The sequence below is a fragment of the Pogoniulus pusillus genome, chromosome 30 (assembly GCF_015220805.1).
Source record: "Pogoniulus pusillus isolate bPogPus1 chromosome 30, bPogPus1.pri, whole genome shotgun sequence".
Taxonomy (NCBI): domain Eukaryota; kingdom Metazoa; phylum Chordata; class Aves; order Piciformes; family Lybiidae; genus Pogoniulus; species Pogoniulus pusillus.
In genome coordinates, this window is record NC_087293.1 from 5671022 (window position 1) to 5691108 (window position 20087).

General features: G+C 48.9%; 2 protein-coding genes across 13 annotated transcripts in view; both read right to left on the reverse strand.

Annotated features, from left to right (window-relative positions):
- Positions 1 to 5121: 5121 nt before the first annotated feature.
- NOC4L (nucleolar complex associated 4 homolog) lies at positions 5122 to 16895 on the reverse strand. Its single transcript, XM_064168626.1, has 15 exons — positions 16780 to 16895; positions 16526 to 16646; positions 16281 to 16387; positions 15801 to 15908; positions 15113 to 15262; positions 14482 to 14581; positions 13624 to 13658; positions 13465 to 13515; positions 12515 to 12626; positions 11865 to 11925; positions 11216 to 11326; positions 7895 to 8058; positions 6962 to 7044; positions 5952 to 6065; positions 5122 to 5649 (listed from the first exon to the last, which is right to left on the reverse strand). Exons 1-15 carry the CDS (start codon positions 16873 to 16875, stop codon positions 5533 to 5535), a joined length of 1530 nt encoding a protein of 509 aa, XP_064024696.1. The 5' UTR covers positions 16876 to 16895; the 3' UTR covers positions 5122 to 5532.
- Positions 16896 to 18003: 1108 nt separating this feature from the next.
- EP400 (E1A binding protein p400) overlaps positions 18004 to 20087 on the reverse strand; it is a 59096-nt gene continuing 57012 nt past the window's right edge. For all 12 annotated transcript variants that reach the window (XM_064168622.1, XM_064168624.1, XM_064168623.1 and 9 more), the window contains one exon: positions 18004 to 19695. In XM_064168622.1, coding sequence (XP_064024692.1) covers positions 19423 to 19695 — 273 coding nt within the window. In that variant the 3' untranslated portion in view covers positions 18004 to 19422. The remainder of the gene's footprint in view (positions 19696 to 20087) is intronic.

The window sequence follows — 20087 nt, forward strand, 5'->3', positions numbered from 1 at the left end:
CTCCTTTTAGCTCCACTGAGGCTTGGAGCCATCCCACAGAGCACATGAGGCTGGTACCTTTCAGACATGTGTCAGACAAGATCACCACGTACTGGCCCCCGGATCTGGCTAAGCACACAGCTAATTGGAGATGCTCTGCTGGGCTCCAAGGCAGAGTCCCATGGTGCATGCTGGGGTCAGCAGCACCAGCAGACATCCCTGCTGCCTGCCCGGGGCAGGCACAGTGGTAGGACTTCATTTACTGCCAGCATCCCTCACTCTAGCCTCCCTCTATAAGTCTACCTGTTTGAAACAGCAGCAAATTTCACCTACAGCTTCCCTCAAGGCTTACTCAACTCCAAGAGCTATTGCTTGAGTTGCAGGAGGACCTTATCTAGCCAGAGCAGCACACCCAGCAGAGACCTGTCTCTTCACCAGCTGATGAGACTGAAGGCCTTCCACTTGGCAACCACAGCTCTTGGTCATCTCCTCTGTGTTTCCAATAGCACAGCACATAGTATCTCCTGTATCCAGCTGAGACAACAAAAACGTAAACCCTTCCTCTCCCAACCTGCAGGAAACTGATGTAAGCAAAAGCATGTGGTGACTCATTCCCTTCACATCTCAGAGCCCAAGAGCAGCACATGAATGCACCTTGCCACCCACCTAAATATTTGATAGAAGTTAAAAACAGCCACCTGTGATTGATTCTTCTCCTCACATAGCACCCCAGCCCCAGCCTGGGTAATGAGTGGCTTTATTAAAGCCTCAATTATCCTTAGTGCGAGCCAAGCTACGTTAGCAGGCCTGCAATCTGCTCAGCTTGATAAGGTTTGCTCCATTTGGTTACCAACACAATGGAGATACCAGCAGGCCATGGTGTGTGCAGGCTTAACTCTCTTAGGAGGATGCTCTGCATGTGCAGCAGCAGCATCCAGAGCATCCTGGCTGTTGGGGTTTACTTCTCAGGAAGAGGAAAGTTGGTACTGCAGCCCGTGAGGACCTAGGAGTGATTGCTGGCAGGTACCTTCCAGCTATAAAACATGGGGTGAGCTGCCTGGGTTCCAGTGGGGTGCTCATGCCTGACTGACAGTGCTCCAGCAGCAGCCAAGCAATTGGCCAGAGCTCAGGCTTGCTGCTGAGCAGGTGATGTGCCCAAACAGCTCATTTTGCTCCTGTCAGATGCACGCAGGATGGCAGCTTAGAAAATTACAGAAGGCTAAAACACTTCTTTTGAAGCTGGTCATACCCTAACCCTGCCCCAAGCCTTTCCCCAGCTCTGAATAAAGTTTCCCTCTGTTTCTCTCTCTTTTGGCTCTACCCACATGCTCCAGTTCTTTCCTAGAGATGCAGGCACAGCTCAGGGCAGGGCTGAGAAACTGCAGAAAAGCATTTCTTTTTATTAACAGACCTACCATTTCCTTCATAAACTGCAGTAAGAGAGAGTCTTGGCTTATTAATAGCAGTAAATCTCCAAGTCCAATAGACTTCAGTTAATGAATATTGATTATGATGGTGCTGGAGAAGGCTGGTGTCAGTCGAACTGAGATCCTGAGCAGGGCTGTAAATCACCTGAGAGCTCACTTGCTTTTTTTTTCAGAGTGGCAAACACAAGGGCTATGGCTGCACTGCACCTTTCACTAGCTCAGGGCTGAGAAACCACTTCAGTGTTGCTAACAGCAGCTGGTTCAATGAGGCTAAGCATTTTTTAAACTGTTGTTTTTCAAGCATTTGGTTGCCTGTGGATCTGGTCCCTTTGGAGCTAAGACAGGATGAATCAGCTCACTCAATGTCTAGCTCCTGTATGCTGAGTTTACACACGGTCCAAAGGAGCAGATATGAACTCAGAGTTGGTTGGGGATGTGCAAGGCGTTTCCCAACATGCCCTTGAGATACCTCAATGCATGCTGTGAAGTGTTACTTACTCTAAACACAGGCCTCATAACTTGGAGGACCATTGCCAGCCTGCATTCAAGCATTCTCATGTCCCACTGTCCTGGAAGAGGATAGGCACTGACTGCCCCAGAGCAGAGAGGTCTTTACTTGGGGCATGCCTGCCCCAGGGCTCCCAATGGCATTTACACTTCTGCTTATGGATGTAAATGTACACTTCCTTCCTCAATGAATACCTTCAGAGAAGGATCTAAGCTGATTAATATGAACACTGTAGTGGCTGAGACCTTTGATTCACAAGATAAATCTCATCATACTCTTGGTGAGCAGCTCAATCTTCTACCCTCAGGCTGGGATGACTTTGAACAGCCTTTAGACAAATGAAAGCTCAGGAAAATAAACCAAGGGCAGTCCTCAGAAACTGGAGGCCTTATCACCTATCCTCTGGTGGGGGCACAGGGCAGTGACAGGTAGGGAGGCTGAGGGACTATGGCAATGTTTTCATAAAACTATCTTTTATGCTCACTGAAATAACCCAACAACAACAACAACAACAACCCACTCCCAGAACAGCCCTCCCTGCTCCCCACACCTGATAAAAATCAAATAATAGCAGGAGTGACTTATGCACTCTCTGCCTGCTACTTCAATCTGGCCTTCCAGTTAATACACACTATGATTAAAGCATCTATAATCTGCGGTCTGTGGAGACCTGTGGAGCAGGAGCAGGAGCGGCTGTGCAGCCTGATAAGGGTTGTTCACTCAGAGCAGATGAAACTTTTAATATTTATAACTGCTGATTTTTCTTCCTGATGCCTTCTGTTGAGGGGAGGAGGGTGAAAGTTTAAAGATAAAAGCTTGATGAAAGACCAGGTGGAACATTTTCCCAAGGACAGGCAGGGGCTTAAAGATATCTCCACCCAAGTGGTGGTTTAGGAATGTTGCTCAGGCAAGGACAGCATCAGAGATGAGGGAGATCAAGTTTCTGGAAGACCTTCAAGGCTGGTCTGAAGTGCATCCAGGCTCTAAGCTGTAAGCACCTCTGAGCTGTCTGTGGTCTGTCTTCTCTGCACCAAGCAGTGCAGCACCACCACAAAATCCTCCAGTCACACCAGGCAAGCTGCACATACTTAAGTGCCAACAGCATTTTCAGCTGAGCACTGAGGTACACTCAGAGAGCTGAAAACACTCTGTCAGCTTGACACTGTCTAGTGTCAGCAGGAGCTGCAGCAGGCAGCACACAGAAGCAGGAAAATAAAACTGCATCTTGCTCCAATCAAGCCACCATTAATTGCAGTACAGCACTTATGATCCATGGCTGGTGAGACATGGAAGATGCTGGTGGCTTCACAGCCCTAAAACAGCTTCGTGTTGACAGGAAGATTCTACTTGCCCTCTGGACAGATACAAAAATCAACCAAACTTGCTCAGCACCACAAGACCTTGACTTGCCCCATGGCTGAATAGTTTAATATTTATGCATTAAAAATTAATTATAAGACTCCTGTCAGTATTATGAAAGACAAGAATGAGGCTGCCCAGCAGTAATCTCAGATAGAACTGGGCAAGCCTGACTAAAAGAAGCTGCAGAGAGAGGCATCCAATACATACCCCTTCAACATAGAATCATAGAATCAACCAGGTTGGAAGAGACCTCCAAGATCATCCAGTTCAACCTATCACCCTGCCCTATCCAATCAACTAGACCATGGCACTAAGTGCCTCAGCCAGTCTTTTCTTGAAGACCCCCAGGGACAGTGCCTCCACCACCTCCCTGGGCAGCCCATTCCAATGGGAAATCACTCTCTCTCTGAAGAACTTCTTCCTAACATCCAGCCTATACCTACCCTGGCACAACTTGAGACTGTGTCCCCTTGTTCTATTGCTGGTTACCTGGGAGAAGAGGCCACCCTTCTGTCCATCAGGTCCCTTTGCCCAGAGCTGCTCTCCAACAGGTCAGTCCCCAGATTGCACTGGTCCCTGGGGTTACTCTTCCCCAGCTGCAAGACTTTACACTTGTCCTTGTTGGTTTTCATTCCATTTCTCCCCACCCAACTCTCAGTCTTGTCTGACAAAAATTTCTTGGCCTCCACTTTGACTGCATTTTCTCCTCCACAAAATATGATATCAAAACATGGCAGGCAGAGTTAAAGTCTAATGAGATAAGTGTTGAAAATTATTAATGAAAAAATAAAAGGTCCTGAGTTTATCTGCATTCCTAATAAGGAGTTTATCTGAAATTTAAAACCTTGGGGAAATAAAAACTCTATCAGAAGGAATTCCTGCATGACTTCTAGAACTGCATGAAAAACCCAACTGAACAAAACCACCTGGTGTCAGTGAACTAGTTAAAACTTCACCACTGGGCAGAGCTCCTCCAACACTTGCAGGCTGCAAGCAAAACTACATGAAGCTGCTTATCATTCTGAAGCAAAAATCAAGGATTAGGCACCTCCTTTGGCCTCCCTTGCTATGACAGTCACCGGGATTATGCTAATTGCCAAAGCTCAGGAGCGTTTTGAATTAAGCAACCTTCCAGCAAGAGATGGATGTACATGAAGGGAACATCAGCAACACTTCACAGATGGAAGTATTGAGAATTCTTCTATGAGCTGGTTGTGACAAACCAGAGCTTTCAGTGGCTTATATGTGGGAGTGTTAAGGCAAGCACACAGGAGGATAAAGATCCTTTTAAAGATCATAGAATCAACCAGGTTGGAAGAGACCTCCAAGATCATCCAGGCCAACCTAGCACCCAGCCCTGGCCAATCAATTAGACCATGGGACTAAGTACCCCATCCAGGCTTTTCTTGAACACCTCTAGGGATGGTGACTCCACCACCCCCCTGGGCAGCCCATTCCAACGCCAATCACTCTCTCTGCCAACAACTTCCTCCTAACATCCAGCCCAGACCTCCCCCGGCACAATTTGAGACTCTGTCCTCTTCTTCTGTTGCTGGTTGCCTGGGAGAAGAGACCATCCCCACCTGGCTACAGCCTCCCTTCAGGTAGCTGTAGGCAGCAATGAGGTCTGCCCTGAGCCTCCTCTTCTCCAAGCTGCACACCCCCAGCTCCCTCAGCCTCTCCTCACAGGGCTGTGTTCCAGGCCCCTCACCAGCTTTGCTGCTCTTCTCAGGACACCTTCCAGTATCTCAACATCTCTCTTGAACTGAGAGGCCCAGAACTGGACACAGCACTCAAGGTGTGGCCTGAGCAGTTCTGAGTGTCTATGAAAAAATACAATTAGAATATCATTGTTTACAAATCTATATTGAAGCCCCTTGCTACAAACAGGTTGTCAGCTCAAGCATAACAGCAACACAACTGAAAAACAAGACCAGTAGCCAGAGCTCCCAGCTCCCCCCAGTCCCACTGAACGGCAGCAAGGTGGTCTGTGAGTGCAGTCAATGATCACAGCCAGCACCAGCAGCTTTGGAGAACAGGGCTGGAATCCCAGCACTGGACAAGTCCAGAAAACACTGCTCCAAGGAAAAAATCCTTCCCAAATATCAGGTGGCAGCATGTTAAGAATGAGGAACAAAGGCAAGTCCATCTGTGGGTATTGCCAAAGGTTGCTGAAGAAGGCTGCACCCTCCTCAAGCGGCGCAGCTCTCGGCTCTGTTTGCAGGATCAGTCCAAACGTGTAGAAAAGAGATCTCATCAAGCTAAAGTGAAGTGCTCTGCAAAAATATCACTTTTCTTCCCAAATAAACCTCGTACTTGTTCAAACTCCAGGGGCACATCAGTAGCCTTTTTCTTCACTTCTTTATCAAAAAGCTATAAAGGAGAAAAAAAAGAGATACTGGCAAAACTCAGTCCAAACTCTTCACCCTGGCTGGCACCACTGCTTGCTCCAGCCTCCTGAAAGATCCAGCACACAAACCTTTATGGAAAGGCCAGCCCTGCCACCCTGCTGCCTCATGCTCTGCTACTGAACAGGTACTCTCCTGTTTCTCACTGGCTCTAGGTAACCAAAGCCAGTCAGCTCCCCCACCCAGCAGCATGGCTGGTGCACATGACACAGGAACCAGACCACTCTCCTCTGGTTCCAGCCATTCACAAAGGCACAGCAATGTTACCTCATAAGCTGAGAGTTCCAGGAGCCTTGAGATGTCATCCTCCATTTCAGAAAGTGACTGGTTCAGGACAGCAGCTGCCTTGGCCACTTCTGGGTGATAATGGTTTTGCAGAGCCTGCAGAACCAAGGCAAGGAGGAGATGGTCTAATAAGTACAGAGTAATACACACCTATCTGGATTGCCATGCAGGTATCTGGCCCTTTGACAGCCACATCCTCAGTGAACATCAAATTCTGGCAGAGACAGGTGTGCTACACTGTGCTACTACAGAGCTCCAGGCAACTCCCATTTCAGCAACACACCAAAGGTCCCTCTCACCTGGTTCACAGCCAGCTCAAGACAGACTCCTCCACAGGCCATGCCTACAAGGCATAACCCCATCCTGAGGTCTCTCACAGCCCTAATGCCACATCCAAGCTCCTGCTCTGGGCTTCCTGCTCCTGCACAACATTCTTCTAGCTGTTTCAGCCCCTCACAGAAAAGTCTTACAGCATTTAAATGGAAAGTGATAGTCCTGGCATTAAGGTTTTAAAACCATTAGGAGTAATTTAACCAATTTCAACCTTCATACACCATCCTACAAATGACTCAGGTGAAAGGTGAACCTTACAATCTTCTCCAGCAATTTTAAAGCCATTTCTACAGGATGACCTGGCTGTACCCAATTAATTTCCATCACTGCTCAGCAAGTTCCCCTCTCCCCTCCAAAGCAAATAAAAAGCCTCACACATTTGCAGCTATTCAGTCTGTTTCAGCTGTTAAGTGACACTTCTGAGCTGCACGGTCAGATGTGTGCTCACAAGTCACCTACTAATTAGCACGGAAGATTTCTTCAGCTCATGGAATCTTTTGCCTCTTATGCTGGGATAGAAAATGATGCAGAGTAAATGATCAGCCAGAAACTCAACTCATATGTCAGGAGGTTCTTGTAAGTGGGACTGTTCACTGCCAACATGTGTCAAGGATGCAGCGAGGGTGGGAGAAACCCATGTTCCTTGTTAGCTGACATACCTGAATCTCCCAGAGACAGCTCTGCAAAGCCCTGCTTTCAGATGGCTCCTCCTCCTCCATAATGTATGGATCTTCTGGCATAGCTAAAGAAACAGAGACACAGGGGTAACACCTCCTACATGATGTACATATCCCCAACGGGAACAACAGCACCCAAGAGCAGTGCTGCAGCCAGAGCTATTCGTTTCAAGACACTTAGGGTCCAGGAACAAGTTTACACATCCCACCCGACCCAAGTGCCTGCTGGCAGCACTACAGAATCACATCACTTCTACAGAGCATAGGATGTAGGGCACAAAGAACTGGAATAGGCATCTCAGCCAGCTTCAAATGGTCACTGTCAAAGCCCAGATAAAAGAGGGAGTCATAACATGAGAGACTCCTGAGGCCCTAATAGGCTAGATGTTAGGAAGTTCTTCACACCAAGAGTGATGGGCATTGGAATAGGCTGCCTGGGGAGGTGGTGGAGTCCCCATGCCTAGAGGTGTTTAAAAGGAGACTGGATAGGCACTTAATGCCATGGTTTAGTTAATTAGAAAGTGTTGGGTGACAGGTTGGACTTGATGATCTCAAAGGTCTTTTCCAACCTGGTTAATTCTGTGATAGGGCAACCTGCTCAAAATCACTACAGCTAGAAACTGAGGAGGTCTCTCATTTCTGCACTTGGTTCCTTTTTAGTTTATAGCCTTGAGCTGAACAAGAGGAGCCAGCTGTGAGGCCCAAGGTCAGACAGGAGGCAATGCAGGCAGGTCTTCAGCATTAGAGAACTAGCAGGAGCAGCCTGCTGGCTTTCCACAAGCTCGAGGGACAGAGGGATCCTCCTAAAGCTCAGAATTGGCACTGGGATCTCTCCCCTCCTCCTTCACAGGACTCCTCCTCCTCATGCTGTCTGAAGGCACAACACAAAACTCCCCTGCCCACACTCCCCCTTACCTTCTGGCCCATTGGGTCTGTGCACCAGCAGCCTGCAGGCAGGGTGCCTCCGGAAGAGATTGCAGATGAAGGGAATGACCATGAGGAGGGCCTCGGGAGGAGCGGTCAGGGCCAGCCGGGACAGGCGCTTGATGAACGCCGCCACCAGGTACGCGGGCAAGTGGCTGCGGGCAAGGAGACAGCAGAGAGCAGCGTGTCAGAGTGCCAGCAAGTGAGCCAGCAGCCTCACCAAGCCACACTGCACCTCGGGTTAAACATCAGCGGGGCTCTTCAGTCTGCTGTTCTGGCCAGGCAGCAGAGAGAAGCTGCACGGCTCCTGGTTTCAAGCAGCACACAGGGTCACTCTCTGGAACGCCTCTGGGGGCATTTCCATTCAATGTGTGAATAACTTCAGCCTGGGAGTCATGGAATGGCTTGGGTTGGAAGGGACCTCAGAGGTCATCTACTGCAACCTCCCTGCCACAGGCAGGGATGCCTCTCAACTAGACTCAACTGTTCCAAGGTCTCTTCCAACCTGGACCTGAACAACCCCTGGGAAGGAGGCATCCACAACTTCCCTGGGCAACCCATTCCATAGTCCCACTACCCTCATACTGAAGGGCTTCTTCCCAAGATCCACTCTAAATCTACTCCCCTCAGCTTAAAACCATTCCTCCTTGTTCTACTGCTAGGCACCTTTAGGAAAAGCCCCTTTCCAGCTTTCCTGTAGGATCAGGAAAGTGACAGGTAGTGACAGGACTAGGAGGAATGAAGCAAAGCTAGAGATGGGTAGATTCAGACTGGATGTGAGGAGGAAGTTCTACACCATGAGAGTGGTGAGACCCTGGAAGGGGTTGCCCAGGGAGGTGGTTGAGGCCCTATCCCTGGAGGTGTTTAAGGCCAGGCTGGATGAGGCTGTGGGCAGCCTGCTCTAGGGTAGGGTGTCCCTGGGCATGGCAGGGGGTTTGGAAGTAGATGATCTTTCTGGTCCCTTCCAACCCTGACTGATTCTATGATCCCTTCAGGGACTGGCAGGCAGCTCTAAGGTCCCCTTGGAGTCTTCTCTAGGCTGAATAATCCCAGCTTCCTCAGCCTATTCTCACAGCAGAGGTGCTCCATCTCTTGGATCATGCTTGTGGCCCTTCTCTGGACTCTGCCATCTCTGTTTCCTTATGATAGACTCTACAACTGGATGCAGTATTCAAGGTGGGGGTCTCAGTAGAGCAGAGGAAACAGGCAGAATCCCCTCTCTTGCCCTGCTGGCCACACTCCTCTTGACACAGCCCAGATTTGCCCTCTGGGCTGCATGAGCACACTGCCAGCTCATTGTGAGCTTCTCCTCAACCAATACAACCAAGGCCTCTTTCTTCAGAGCTGCTCTCAACCTGCTCCAGGCACTTGCCCAGCACAGCTCTTCTACATGGTCATTCACACAGCAGCTGTTAGCCAGTGCTTTTAGAAATGTCTGAGTTCTTGGCCAGGCAACCTCAAATACATTCTTGCAAGGCTGTTCTGTGGCTTTCATTAATGCACAGGCCACGGCACTAGATTTATGTCATACCTCCAGGACTAAAGCAAGCACAGCAGCTGTTAATGGGAACGTGAAGCTGCTGCAATGTAAACGTGCAGGGCAGCTCTTTTTTTTGTTGCTCTACAGTAAAAATGCAAATTTCTAACAGCACTCAGCTCATTTAGGCACAGGTCAGGAGAGCCAGGATGAAAGATGACGATTTTCAGCCACACAGCTTTCAGCCCTAGGGCTTGCTGCACCTGCAAGGCCCAGCAAAGCCACCCCACAGGACACCAGCTGTCAGATCCTGTTACTCTCTCCAAAGCACACTCCAAATGCAAGGGTTTGATGTGTGTTGCCTAGTGGTGAACTGTAAAGCATTACTCTTGGTTGATTTTATAACATATGATGGCAACTATGTGACCAGCTGCTTATCTAGTTTCTTCCCCGTGTACAAATGAATTGGCAGCACCAATGCAGGCTGTCAAACATTTTATACTTGGCTGTTAGATGTCAGCAAAAGGTCACCAATTTATCAACAGTTTTAGGAGCTATAAAAAGCCTGCAAACGTTCCTTTTCCATATTCATGAAGACAGAAACATCACCACTTTCAGCCAAAAGGCAACACAGATCAAACTGCAGCCGTTATCACTTGCAGATCAACCTCAGCTAACTAAGTGCAGTTCTGTTTTCTTAAACGAGATAGCTGTGTGGAAAACCCTCCAAAACAGCACATGGGAAAAATGAAATCACACAACACTGCACCAACACTCTTGGATTCAGTTTGCTCAGTCAAAATGAATCTAATCCAGCAGGCACACTGAATACATTATGCATCCAGACACGTGGGGGGACTGTTTTAAGAACAGTGTCTGGCCAACAGAAATAGGAGGAGGAAAATCTGTGAAGATACACACACTAAAGACGCGGCAACAGCCCAGCATCAGTTAAGTGTGCAGATGACACCAAGCTAGACGCATGTGTGGATCTGCTGGAAGGTAGGAGAGCCCTGCAGAGGGACCTTGATAGGCTGGATGGATGGGCAGAGGCCAGTGAGATGAGATTTAACAAGACCAAGTGCAGGGTTCTACACTTTGGCCACAACAACCCCAAGCAGCACTACAGGCTAGGGGCAGAGTGGCTGAGAGCAGCCAGGAGGAAAGGGACCTGGGAGCACTGGTAGATAGTAGCTGAACATGAGCCAGCAGTGTGCCCAGGTGGCCAGGAGAGCCAACGGCATCCTGGCCTGGATCAGGAGCAGTGTAGCCAGCAAGACAAGGGAGGTTATTCTGCCCCTGTACTCAGCACTGGTCAGGCCACACCTTGAGTGCTGTGTCCAGTTCTGGGCTCCTCCATTCAAGTAAGATATTGAGGTGCTGGAACATGTGCAGAGAAGGGCAACGAAGCTGGTAAGGGGCCTGGATCACAGCCCTGTGAGGAGAGGCTGAGGGAGCTAGGGGTGTTTAGCCTGCAGAAGAGGAGGCTCAGGGCAGACCTCATTGCTGTCTACAACTACCTGAAGGGAGGCTGTAGCCAGGTGGGGTTGGTCGCTTCTGCCTGGCACCCAGCAACAGAACAAGGAGACACAGTCTCAAGTCGTGCAGGGGGAGGTCTAGGCTGGATGTTAGGAGGAAGTTGTTGCCAGAGAGTGATTGGCATTGGAATGGGCTGCCCAGGGAGGTGGTGGAGTCACCGTCCCTGGAGGTGTTGAAGCAAAGCCTGGCTGAGGCACTTAGTGCCATGGTCTGGTTGACTGGCTAGGGCTGGGTGCTAGGTTGGACTGGATGAGCTTGAAGGTCTCTTTCAACCTGCTTGATTCTATGCTACTTACGAAGAAGAGAGGAAGAGATCAAGCAAGTGGAAAAAGCGAGCTCGGTACTTCACGTGATATATGGAAGGGTCTAACAGATTGTACAGCTTTTTATAGAAGTCAGGATATTCCCTGTTAAAAAAAAAGGAAAATAAACATCCATTAGTGATGCACAATGGACTACTCTGCATCTAAAATGCTTCTGTGCTGTCATTACAGACTAGCATGGAGCACTGTTCAGCTTTTTTAGGCTTCTCTCCGCAGCCACCACTTGAAAACAAGCTGTAAGGTGAATTTATGGCTCTTGCAGTGCCCAGCCATTTTCAGGATGTGAAACTATGTCCACTGACTACAAATGGTACAGGGTCCAGTGAAAGGCACACCAAAGACTACAGCTTCACTGTGTAATCAGATCAATGGAAATCGATTTTCAAGTGCTGAGCGGCCACAGTCTGGAAGAAAAGGATATTTTGGCTCAGCTGAAAAAAGGGTCAGACTATCAAAAAAGCTCAGCATCTGAACAGCTGAGTCTGCTCTGCAGAGTTTGGCTTTCCCATGGGAGAATTTTTAAGTCTGAAGAAATGTAGAGTCCATTTCAGACTGTTTCTATAAAGCTATAAACACACAAAAAGAACCACGTTCCTTTAAGCAAGGTGCTCTTTTCACTTACAGATTGTGTTGATGAATCAGAATAAATAAGCCATTCAAGGCCAGAAGACTGATTGCTCCACCTGTATCAACACAGTAAGAAAATAAACACCACCTTCAGCTTGGGTCTGTCATAAAACCTTCCCACACAGAACACAAACCTGAGTGCCTGAGATTAGAGGCAGCACAATGGCCGCAAGGTAACATCATTTCATCTAAAACCATCCAGAGATACACAGGCTTAAGGTTGAGCTGCAGTTTAGAAGAACAGGCTTTGAGAGACTTGAGAGACACGAACATGTTGCTCTCATCCCCCAAGAAAGCCACACTGGGGAGGCAAAGGCCTCCTTAGAAAGGACATTTCTGTAGGAATCTGCACGTCCTTCATCCAGACCCAGGCCAGGTATCAGCACTGCTGGCTGAACTCTGCATTTGAAAGGAACCTCTCCAGTATTCCAGTCTTCCCAAAGCCTTCCAAGGAGCAACAACACTGACAACACAGGTAAAAGGCATCTCACTCTGAGGGGTAATAGAGTTCACAGTAGTCCATCCCAACCAAAAATGCACCTCTTTCATCACCTGGGTCATGGTGCTGCATCCCGCAGCCCTTCCAAGTCTGTATGTACTATGTCACAGAGCCCCACAAAGGACAAAAAGCCTGCTCACACTCACCTATGCCATAGGCCACTGTCAAGAAGTCTATCATGAGAGTGGGCTCGTTCATGTAAGGCAGGATGGAGTCATGCAGAATGACCAGAACTTTTTTGTATAGGCCAGTGGGTAGCTATGAAGAACAAAACAATACAGTGAAGCAAGCACTGAAAGGAGGACTCCAAGAACAACAGCAACCCATAGCTCGGAAAGGCAACACACAAGCAGAAGGGAACGTGCCAAGACAATACAGGATGGCTTGCATGAACAGCTCCCAAACCTGAGTTTGCAAGTGACACCTGACAGCTAAGTTTGGTTAATGAAACAGGTGTTCACAATTACAAGTGTCACCACGGCTCAGTCATTAGCACAAAGGCATGGGAACCTTCAACACATCCACACCAATACTTGAGGGATCAGAGAGGAAGGCTGCAGAAAGATTTCTCCTAAGTGTGTCAAGCAACAGAACAAGAGAGAATGGTTTGAAGCAGAGGGAAAGTAGTTTTAGACTGGATCATAAGAATTTCTCCAGTACAAGGGTGGTGAGACTCTGGAATAGGCTGCCCAGGGAGGCTGTGGATGACTCCTCCTTGGGGATGTTCAAGGCCAGGCTGGATGTGGTCTTGATCAGCCAAGTCTAGTTGAGAGGCTTCCTTGCTCTTGGCAGGGAGGTTGGAGTAGATGATACTTTAAGGTGTCTTCCAACCTCAGCCATTCCAGGATATGTTGTGCTGCACATCATTTCTCACTTAAGGCAGGGAAGCAAAGGCTGTGAGCAAGAAGCAGCAGACCATATACGAGGTCCTGCTTACTGCCTGGAGAACAATCCAGCAGAAACCACGACCAGGCTGCTCTCATCTGGCACTGAAAGCACAGGGAGGCCCCAGCAGGGGCTGCATGCAAGGACAGCCACAGCCTCTAACAATCTGCAACTGGAAAACAACCCAGATCAGTGCAGGAGCAACACTCACCTCGTGCTTCAAAAAAACCAGCCACATCTTTTCAAACGCCTGCTTGTGAGCCTTCAAAAAAGAACGGCAAGCAGCAAGTTAAAGACAGTGGTGTAGACAAAGCTCCACTTCAAGCAGGTAACATTTCAGCTCTGAGCACCAAATGAACAGCCAAGTTACCTGCAGCTTCGACACTTTCAATTCCTCCCTGTTATCTGGGAAGAAAAAGAGAGATTTAACTTGCAACAGATGTTGAAAAAGAATTATGACCCTTTGTTTCCTTCAGACATTTGATAGAATCATAGAATCAACCAGGTTGGAAGAGACCTCCAAGATCATCCAGTCCAACCTAGCACCCAGCCCTAGCCAATCAACCAGACCATGGCACTAAGTGCCTCATCCAGTCTTTTCTTGAAGACCCCCAGGGACAGTGCCTCCACCACCTCCCTGGGCAGCCCATTCCAATGGGAAATCACTCTCTCTGTGAAGAACTTCTTCCTAATATCCAGCCTATACCTACCCCGGCACAACTTGAGACTGTGTCCCCTTGTTCTATTGCTGGTTGCCTGGGAGAAGAGGCCACCCCCCCACCTGGCTACAATGCCCCTTCAGGTAGTTGTAGACAGTAATAAGATCACCCCTGAGCCTCCTCTTCTCCAGGCTAAACAGGCCCAGCTCCCTCAACCTCTCCTCATAGGATTTGTGCTCCAGGCCCCTCACCAGCTTTGTTGCCCTTCTCTGGACATGTTCCAGCACCTCAACATCTTTCTTGAATTGAGGGGCCCAGAACTGGACACAGTACTCAAGGTGTGGCCTGACCAGTGCTGAGTACAGGGGAAGCCAAGTCCCTGTCTCACAAGACCATGATAAGTGCCACTGCAAGCTGAGGAACGTGGATTTTGCAGTAGTGTTTAGAATCACCAAGATCACAGAAGCAGGCATTTCTCATGAGCAAACAAGAACAGATTCTTCACACCATTCATACCCTAACCTTGATGCTCCTTTTCAAACAGAGTCCATCACATGGAGCTTACTAACCTTGCTTCACCATAAATTTGACGATGTCAGACTCTTTGCTGGGCATGATGATGGGCGAAATGAGGGAGAACACATTCTGCTGGTAAAATGGCAGTGGCCTCTGAGAGGAACAAAACCCAACAAACATATAAGCAAACACAAAACAACAGACGGAAAGCTACTGGACTTCAACACTGCCCTAGTTCCCAAGCACTGTGTACATGTAGGACAGGAAAAATGCTGACAGCTGAGTTGTGTACTGATAAATTCTCTCTTGCTGCATCAACCTAAAGTATTACTTGTTCGCCTAACACAAAACCTATCTCTGGTTTACCAGAGCTGATGGACCCACTAGAGAAAACAGACTTTTCTTCTCCACCAGAGAGAGAGTTCTGTGTGCCACCTGAGCTGCAGAGATTTGGGTAAGGTATGAAGCTAGAGTCTGGAGCAGGTTTTAAACTATTTCCAGTCTCAGGATGGAGATGATCTTAGCAGAACTACCATGCTGTGAGCAAAGAAAAACACACTCGATAGAACGATGCCATCAGGTGAGCACACTCTGTCTGTTTGCTTCCATATACCACTAGTCCCTCCCTGATACCCATCTCAGAGCAGTTTACCCATGCCTACCACAACAGTAACAGCTCCTCACCTCTTTTGTCTTCTGCATGACTTGTGCAATGTTCTCAGTGACCGCCTTCATGACAAAGTACCGAACGTCATCATACTCCAGGTACTCTTGAAAGCGAGAGACGAGGAGCGAAGCGTCCTCATTCAAAGGCAGCAAGCCACCAACAACGACCTAACAAAAGGTTTGTAGAGGGAGGCAGCAAGTCAGCCCTTTACAGTACTAGAGCAGACAGCAACCTGTGACGGCTGAGGGCACCCTCCTGTCTCTCAGAAAGGCAGCTACCATGACTGCGTGCTGCTTGCTCCAGAGCATCGCTCACAAGACATTCTGACAACTGCTCCTGACCCTTTGAGATGGGCCCCTTCTAGCAAAGACACTGTCATTACAAGTGACATGGTAGCTGCACCAAAGGCTATATATTTCCTCTCTCATCTCCCAGTCTTTGCAAGTGAGGCCAGGGGCTCAGAAACAACACCCCAGAGCACCCGGGAGCTCATAAGCACTCAGGAATCCAGCTGGAGCCTGTACACCAACTCCCACACCTGCAGGTGCCCCCTCAACAGGCATGGCAGCTCTAGCTCTTCATGCCAGCTTCAGAGACACCACCCTTCCTTTGCACTGAAGATACTCTAGCTTCAAATTTTAGTCCTGGAGAAGGTGTGTGCCATCCAGTAACCGGCAGGAGGAACTCTTCAGCTCTGCAACTTACCTTAAGGAGTTCACAAGGAAAAGTTAACTTGCCCTTCCACTCTACTTTGATCAATGGATACTGTGCCTCCAACTCGACAAACTTCATGAGGGTGCAGAGTGCCAATTCCTTTAAAACAAGCAACACAAAAACACCCACTTTAACAAGGACACCAAGGGTCAGACTGGAAGGAGGCAGAATCCCAGACCGGTGGGGGCTGGAAGGGTTCTCTAGAGATCATTTAGCTCAACCCCCCTACTCAAGCAGTTTTGCCTAGCTCAGGTTGTACAGGAACACATCCAGAAAGTCCCCAGAGAAGAAGACTCCAAAGCTCTCCGTGCAGAACGCGCTAAGATGTTCCTCACTGCGCTCGCTAACGACAGGCTGGCGAGCAGAGGTGAGCCAGAGCACCAGCAGGGGCTTTCAGCACTGCCTGCTCGCCCACACCGACCCCAGAGCGCCTGCCCCAGAGCTCCGCTCAGCAGCAGACCCAGAACCTACCTTCACCTGGAAGGAGTCGTGCCCCATCAGCTCGGCCAAGCACTCCACGCAGTCGTTGTAGCGGTGCCTCATCCATATCTTGTATTTGTCCTCGGCGCTGTAGCTGTCTGAACGTGAAGTGGAGCACCGTGAAAGCCCAGCCCGGCCCGGCCGGGACGCGCTGCAGCCCCCGGGCCCTGCCGCAGCCTCCGAGCCCTGCCTCTCCCGGGACTGCGCCGCGGGACCCCCCGCGGCTCACAACTCACCGGAGAGAGAGGCCTCCTCGGCGGGCAGCTGGCCCACGAACAGCTCCCTCCGCTCCAGCAGCGCCCCGAAGAGCCGGCCGCAGGTCCTGGCGGCGCAGAGGACATCCTCCTCCTCCTGGCCCTGGGGCAGAGCGCGACCCTGAGCACAGGGCGGCAAGGCGAGCAGCGGCGCAGCAAGCCGGCCCGGCGCGGCCCTCGGTCCCCGCTGCCGCCCTGCCGGCCCCCGGCCCCGCCCCTCCCGTCCCGCAGCGCACCGGCAGGAGCTCCAGAAGCTCGAAGACGCGGTTGGCGCTGGCGCGGCTGCCCAGCACGGCCTGCGCGGCCTCGGCGAGCGCAGCGGCCCGCGCCATGCTGCCGGCGGAAGAGGCAGAGGAGGAGCCGGCGGCAGAGGCAGAGGAGGAGCCGGCGGCCGCTCCGCCCGCAGGCGGGGTCGGGATGCCGAGCTCGGAGCCTACCGGCGCCGCCGGCCAGCCCCAAATCCTCAAACCCGCCGCTCTGGAGGAGAACCTGCCCGAGCCCCCGCTGCCCGCGAGTTCACAGAAGGCAGAGCAAGGCGGCGTTAGAAAAATGTACACTTTATTACACCTTCAGGTAGGATACATCACTATTCCTTAGAACCCTACTGCATCAAGTACAAACGCTTATGTTCAGCAGGTATTTACAGGTTAACTTCCTAACACTCCGGGAGAAAGACACATCAAAAACGAAAAAAAAAAAAAGGGGAAAACGAAAAAAAAACCAACCAAACAAACAAAAAAATAAAAGGAAAAAAAAAAAGAATAAAAAAAGGTGATTTTTATCTTCATTAACTGACCTAAACAATTGCCTCTTTAGACACCAAATCAGACCAGCACAATGATGCAGTCCGCAGCTTTCCCACTGCTGGAAGTGTTACCCCGCTCCCCCCACCCCCCCCACCGCGACTTTCATGCACGTAAGAGCTAAACATTTAAAAAATAAACCTGGGTCTAACTAAGCAATCTTTTTGGATGAGCAACACCACACTGTACACAGTGGCAGTTATTCCTTACTGCACTTGAAGCTACGCTGCTGCCAGCAACGCCAGCCCGGCAGCTGGTAAGGAAGGTCAGGTAATGGCACCGACGAGTGGTTCAGCAGGGTCAGGGGAACACTACTGCATGCACAAAGAGCTTTAAAAAAAACCACCAACAACAATGCCCCTGGTATTTGCAGACCTGAGGGTCCAAGGAGAAGAGGATGCAGGAGAAAAGAGGTATAAAATACAAAAAGAAAATCAGGACCGCTGCCTGACCCAGTGTTTACATTCGTGACCTTAACAGAAGGGGCTGCTCCTGTCCTGCCGAACCAGGTATTCCTTCTTGTTTAAGCCATGTGGATTGCTAGGTACCGAGAAGTGTGAACGTACAGAGAAAAGAACAAAAGATAGGTTTTTTTCCTTGCCTTTAAACAGGCTCCCCTCCTAAAAGAGTAAAAAGATCACAGAATGGAAAAACAACTTTAAAATGCTCTCAGAAAAGGAATGTTTTCATTTTGTCTGAATCTGAGACGTGCAGTTTTATAGCCAAAGTAAAATAAATCCGTTCAAGCCACCGAGGGCTTTTTTGTTTCCTCACTCAGTGCTGTTTGCAAACAGTCTGTTGTCCACTTTACACAAGAAAAGTAAAGAACCCCCCCCCAGTTCTATGCAGCTTTTTGCTTTGTTTTTCTCCTAACAATAAGGCAAACTGATTTGGAGGAAGAGGCCACGCTCTATTCACATCCAAAATACCCACCTGAAGATACATTCATCATTAGCTTTAGTAAAATAGTACAAAAGTTAGATCTTATTCTTTACAGAGTTGAAGAATTAAGTCTTAGATTTCATTTCACTATTCTCCCCTTCCCCCAACCCCCCACCCCAAGCTGAAAGCTGAGTAAAAAGTACTGAACATTTAAACATGTTGCAAGAGCAGAACGAAACCAAGAGATTCAATTTTCTCAGCTGGAGATTTTCCTTGAAGGAAGTCCCATGAGAAACAGCTACGATCCACTTCTTTAGCTGTGTCCACTGAACAATTCTCTAACAAAACAAAATACCCAAAAAAAAAAAAAAAAACCAAAGAGAAAAGCCTACACTTTAATACACATCTACTATCCACACAGTATTTCCTCAGTTCATGCCTAAAATATTCATTATCTTAAAATGAAGTACGAGAATGAGGGCACAGGTTGGGTGAGTCAGTAAACTGTACACAAAACTACTAACAAACATTTTAAAAGACTTACAAAAATGGAGAATTAACCTTTTTTTTTTGTTCCTTGTCTATTTTTCCTTTCTTTTTCTTTTTTAATTACATACACTTACAGGTTTTCACATTTATTGGCTAAATTCTGCAAGGAGTAGTTGGAGCAACGTTAGCTCTTCCAGATGCAGTCACCTCCAGAGAGAACAACATGCAGCTTCTACACGGGTGGAAAACACTTTGCTGGATGAGCCACGCGTGGTTCGTCGAATGGCTTCGTGGTGGATATCGAACACACATCCAACTCTAGCAAACTAGAACTCTAGCAAAGAACTGCATATTCCCACGGGCAGTCTGTGGTGTGCTAACACAGATGAGTTTTGCTCATTTACCATTTACTTTTGTGAGGCTGGGCAGAATTTAAATGTAAGCCATGTTTGCCTTATCTGGTTTGAATGGGCACAGAGAACGCTGGCAGAATGCATCTTGTACAGGGTTTGAGTGCTAAACAGTTGCTTATATGCTGAAGTTACACGAGAGTTTCCTTGTCTGGATGTTCAGCAGCAAAAAACCTTCTGCTAAAATGAAAAATAGAGGTGGTGTGTTTACATTTGGATGTCTGGAGTAGCTTCCCACTTGGCTTAGCAAACAAGCAAAGCCATGTTTCCCTGTTACTGCATTTTAACCATTGGTTCAGCTTGGTTTAGTAGGTGCCTTTAATCTGACGGTAGGTGTTCTCATCTGTACTTTTGCTTGCTGATTCTGGGCTTCAGAGGTTGCTGGTGTCTGGGCAGGATTCTGTACACCTGGAGCCTGAATCTGGGGAGATGCTGTTGTCACGACCTGCTGCTGTATCAGTTTCTGCTGGACGACCTGAGCAGTAGCAGTTGTTGCAGGAATCACCTGAACCTGCTGCTGACCTGCTGTTGTCTGAGAAAGCGTCACAGTTTGGGGCTGAGCTTGCACCTGGAAGTTAGAACAAGAAGACAATTACACAAGAATAGTTTGGGATAAAACTGAGCATTCACCACATTTCTGCTCTACAGAAGGTATCGCACTGATGCTAGTGTTTGCTCTCTTGACTGACAAGCATCTCTGACAAAGCTGGAAGGCTGGGGGGAGCTCTGTGCTTTCAGTGAGAAACAACATTCTGTCACATCTTCTAGAGCCTTACAAATCAAAACTAAGAGACAAGATGCTATATCCAAAATGGATTAAGAACTGGCTTGAGATGGATAAACAACTGGCTTGATGGCTGCACCCAAAGAGTGGCTGTCAACGGGTCCACGTCCAAGTAGAGGCCAGTGACAAGCGGAGCCCCTCAGGGATCAGTCCTGGGACCAGTCTTGTTAAACACC

What these genes read in the sequence shown, in the direction of transcription:
- NOC4L (XM_064168626.1), bottom strand. Translation starts at nt 16,875, where the DNA reads ATGGCGCGGGCCGCTGCGCTCGCCGAGGCCGCGCAGGCCGTGCTGGGC. An exon ending in ACGACTCCTTCCAGGTGAAG is followed by an intron (nt 15,909 to 16,280) that starts GTAGGTTCTGGG and finishes CTTGTTTTAAAG; the next exon opens with GAATTGGCACTCTGCACCCT. An exon ending in GACAGTGGCCTATGGCATAG is followed by an intron (nt 11,926 to 12,514) that starts GTGAGTGTGAGC and finishes GTGTTGATACAG; the next exon opens with GTGGAGCAATCAGTCTTCTG.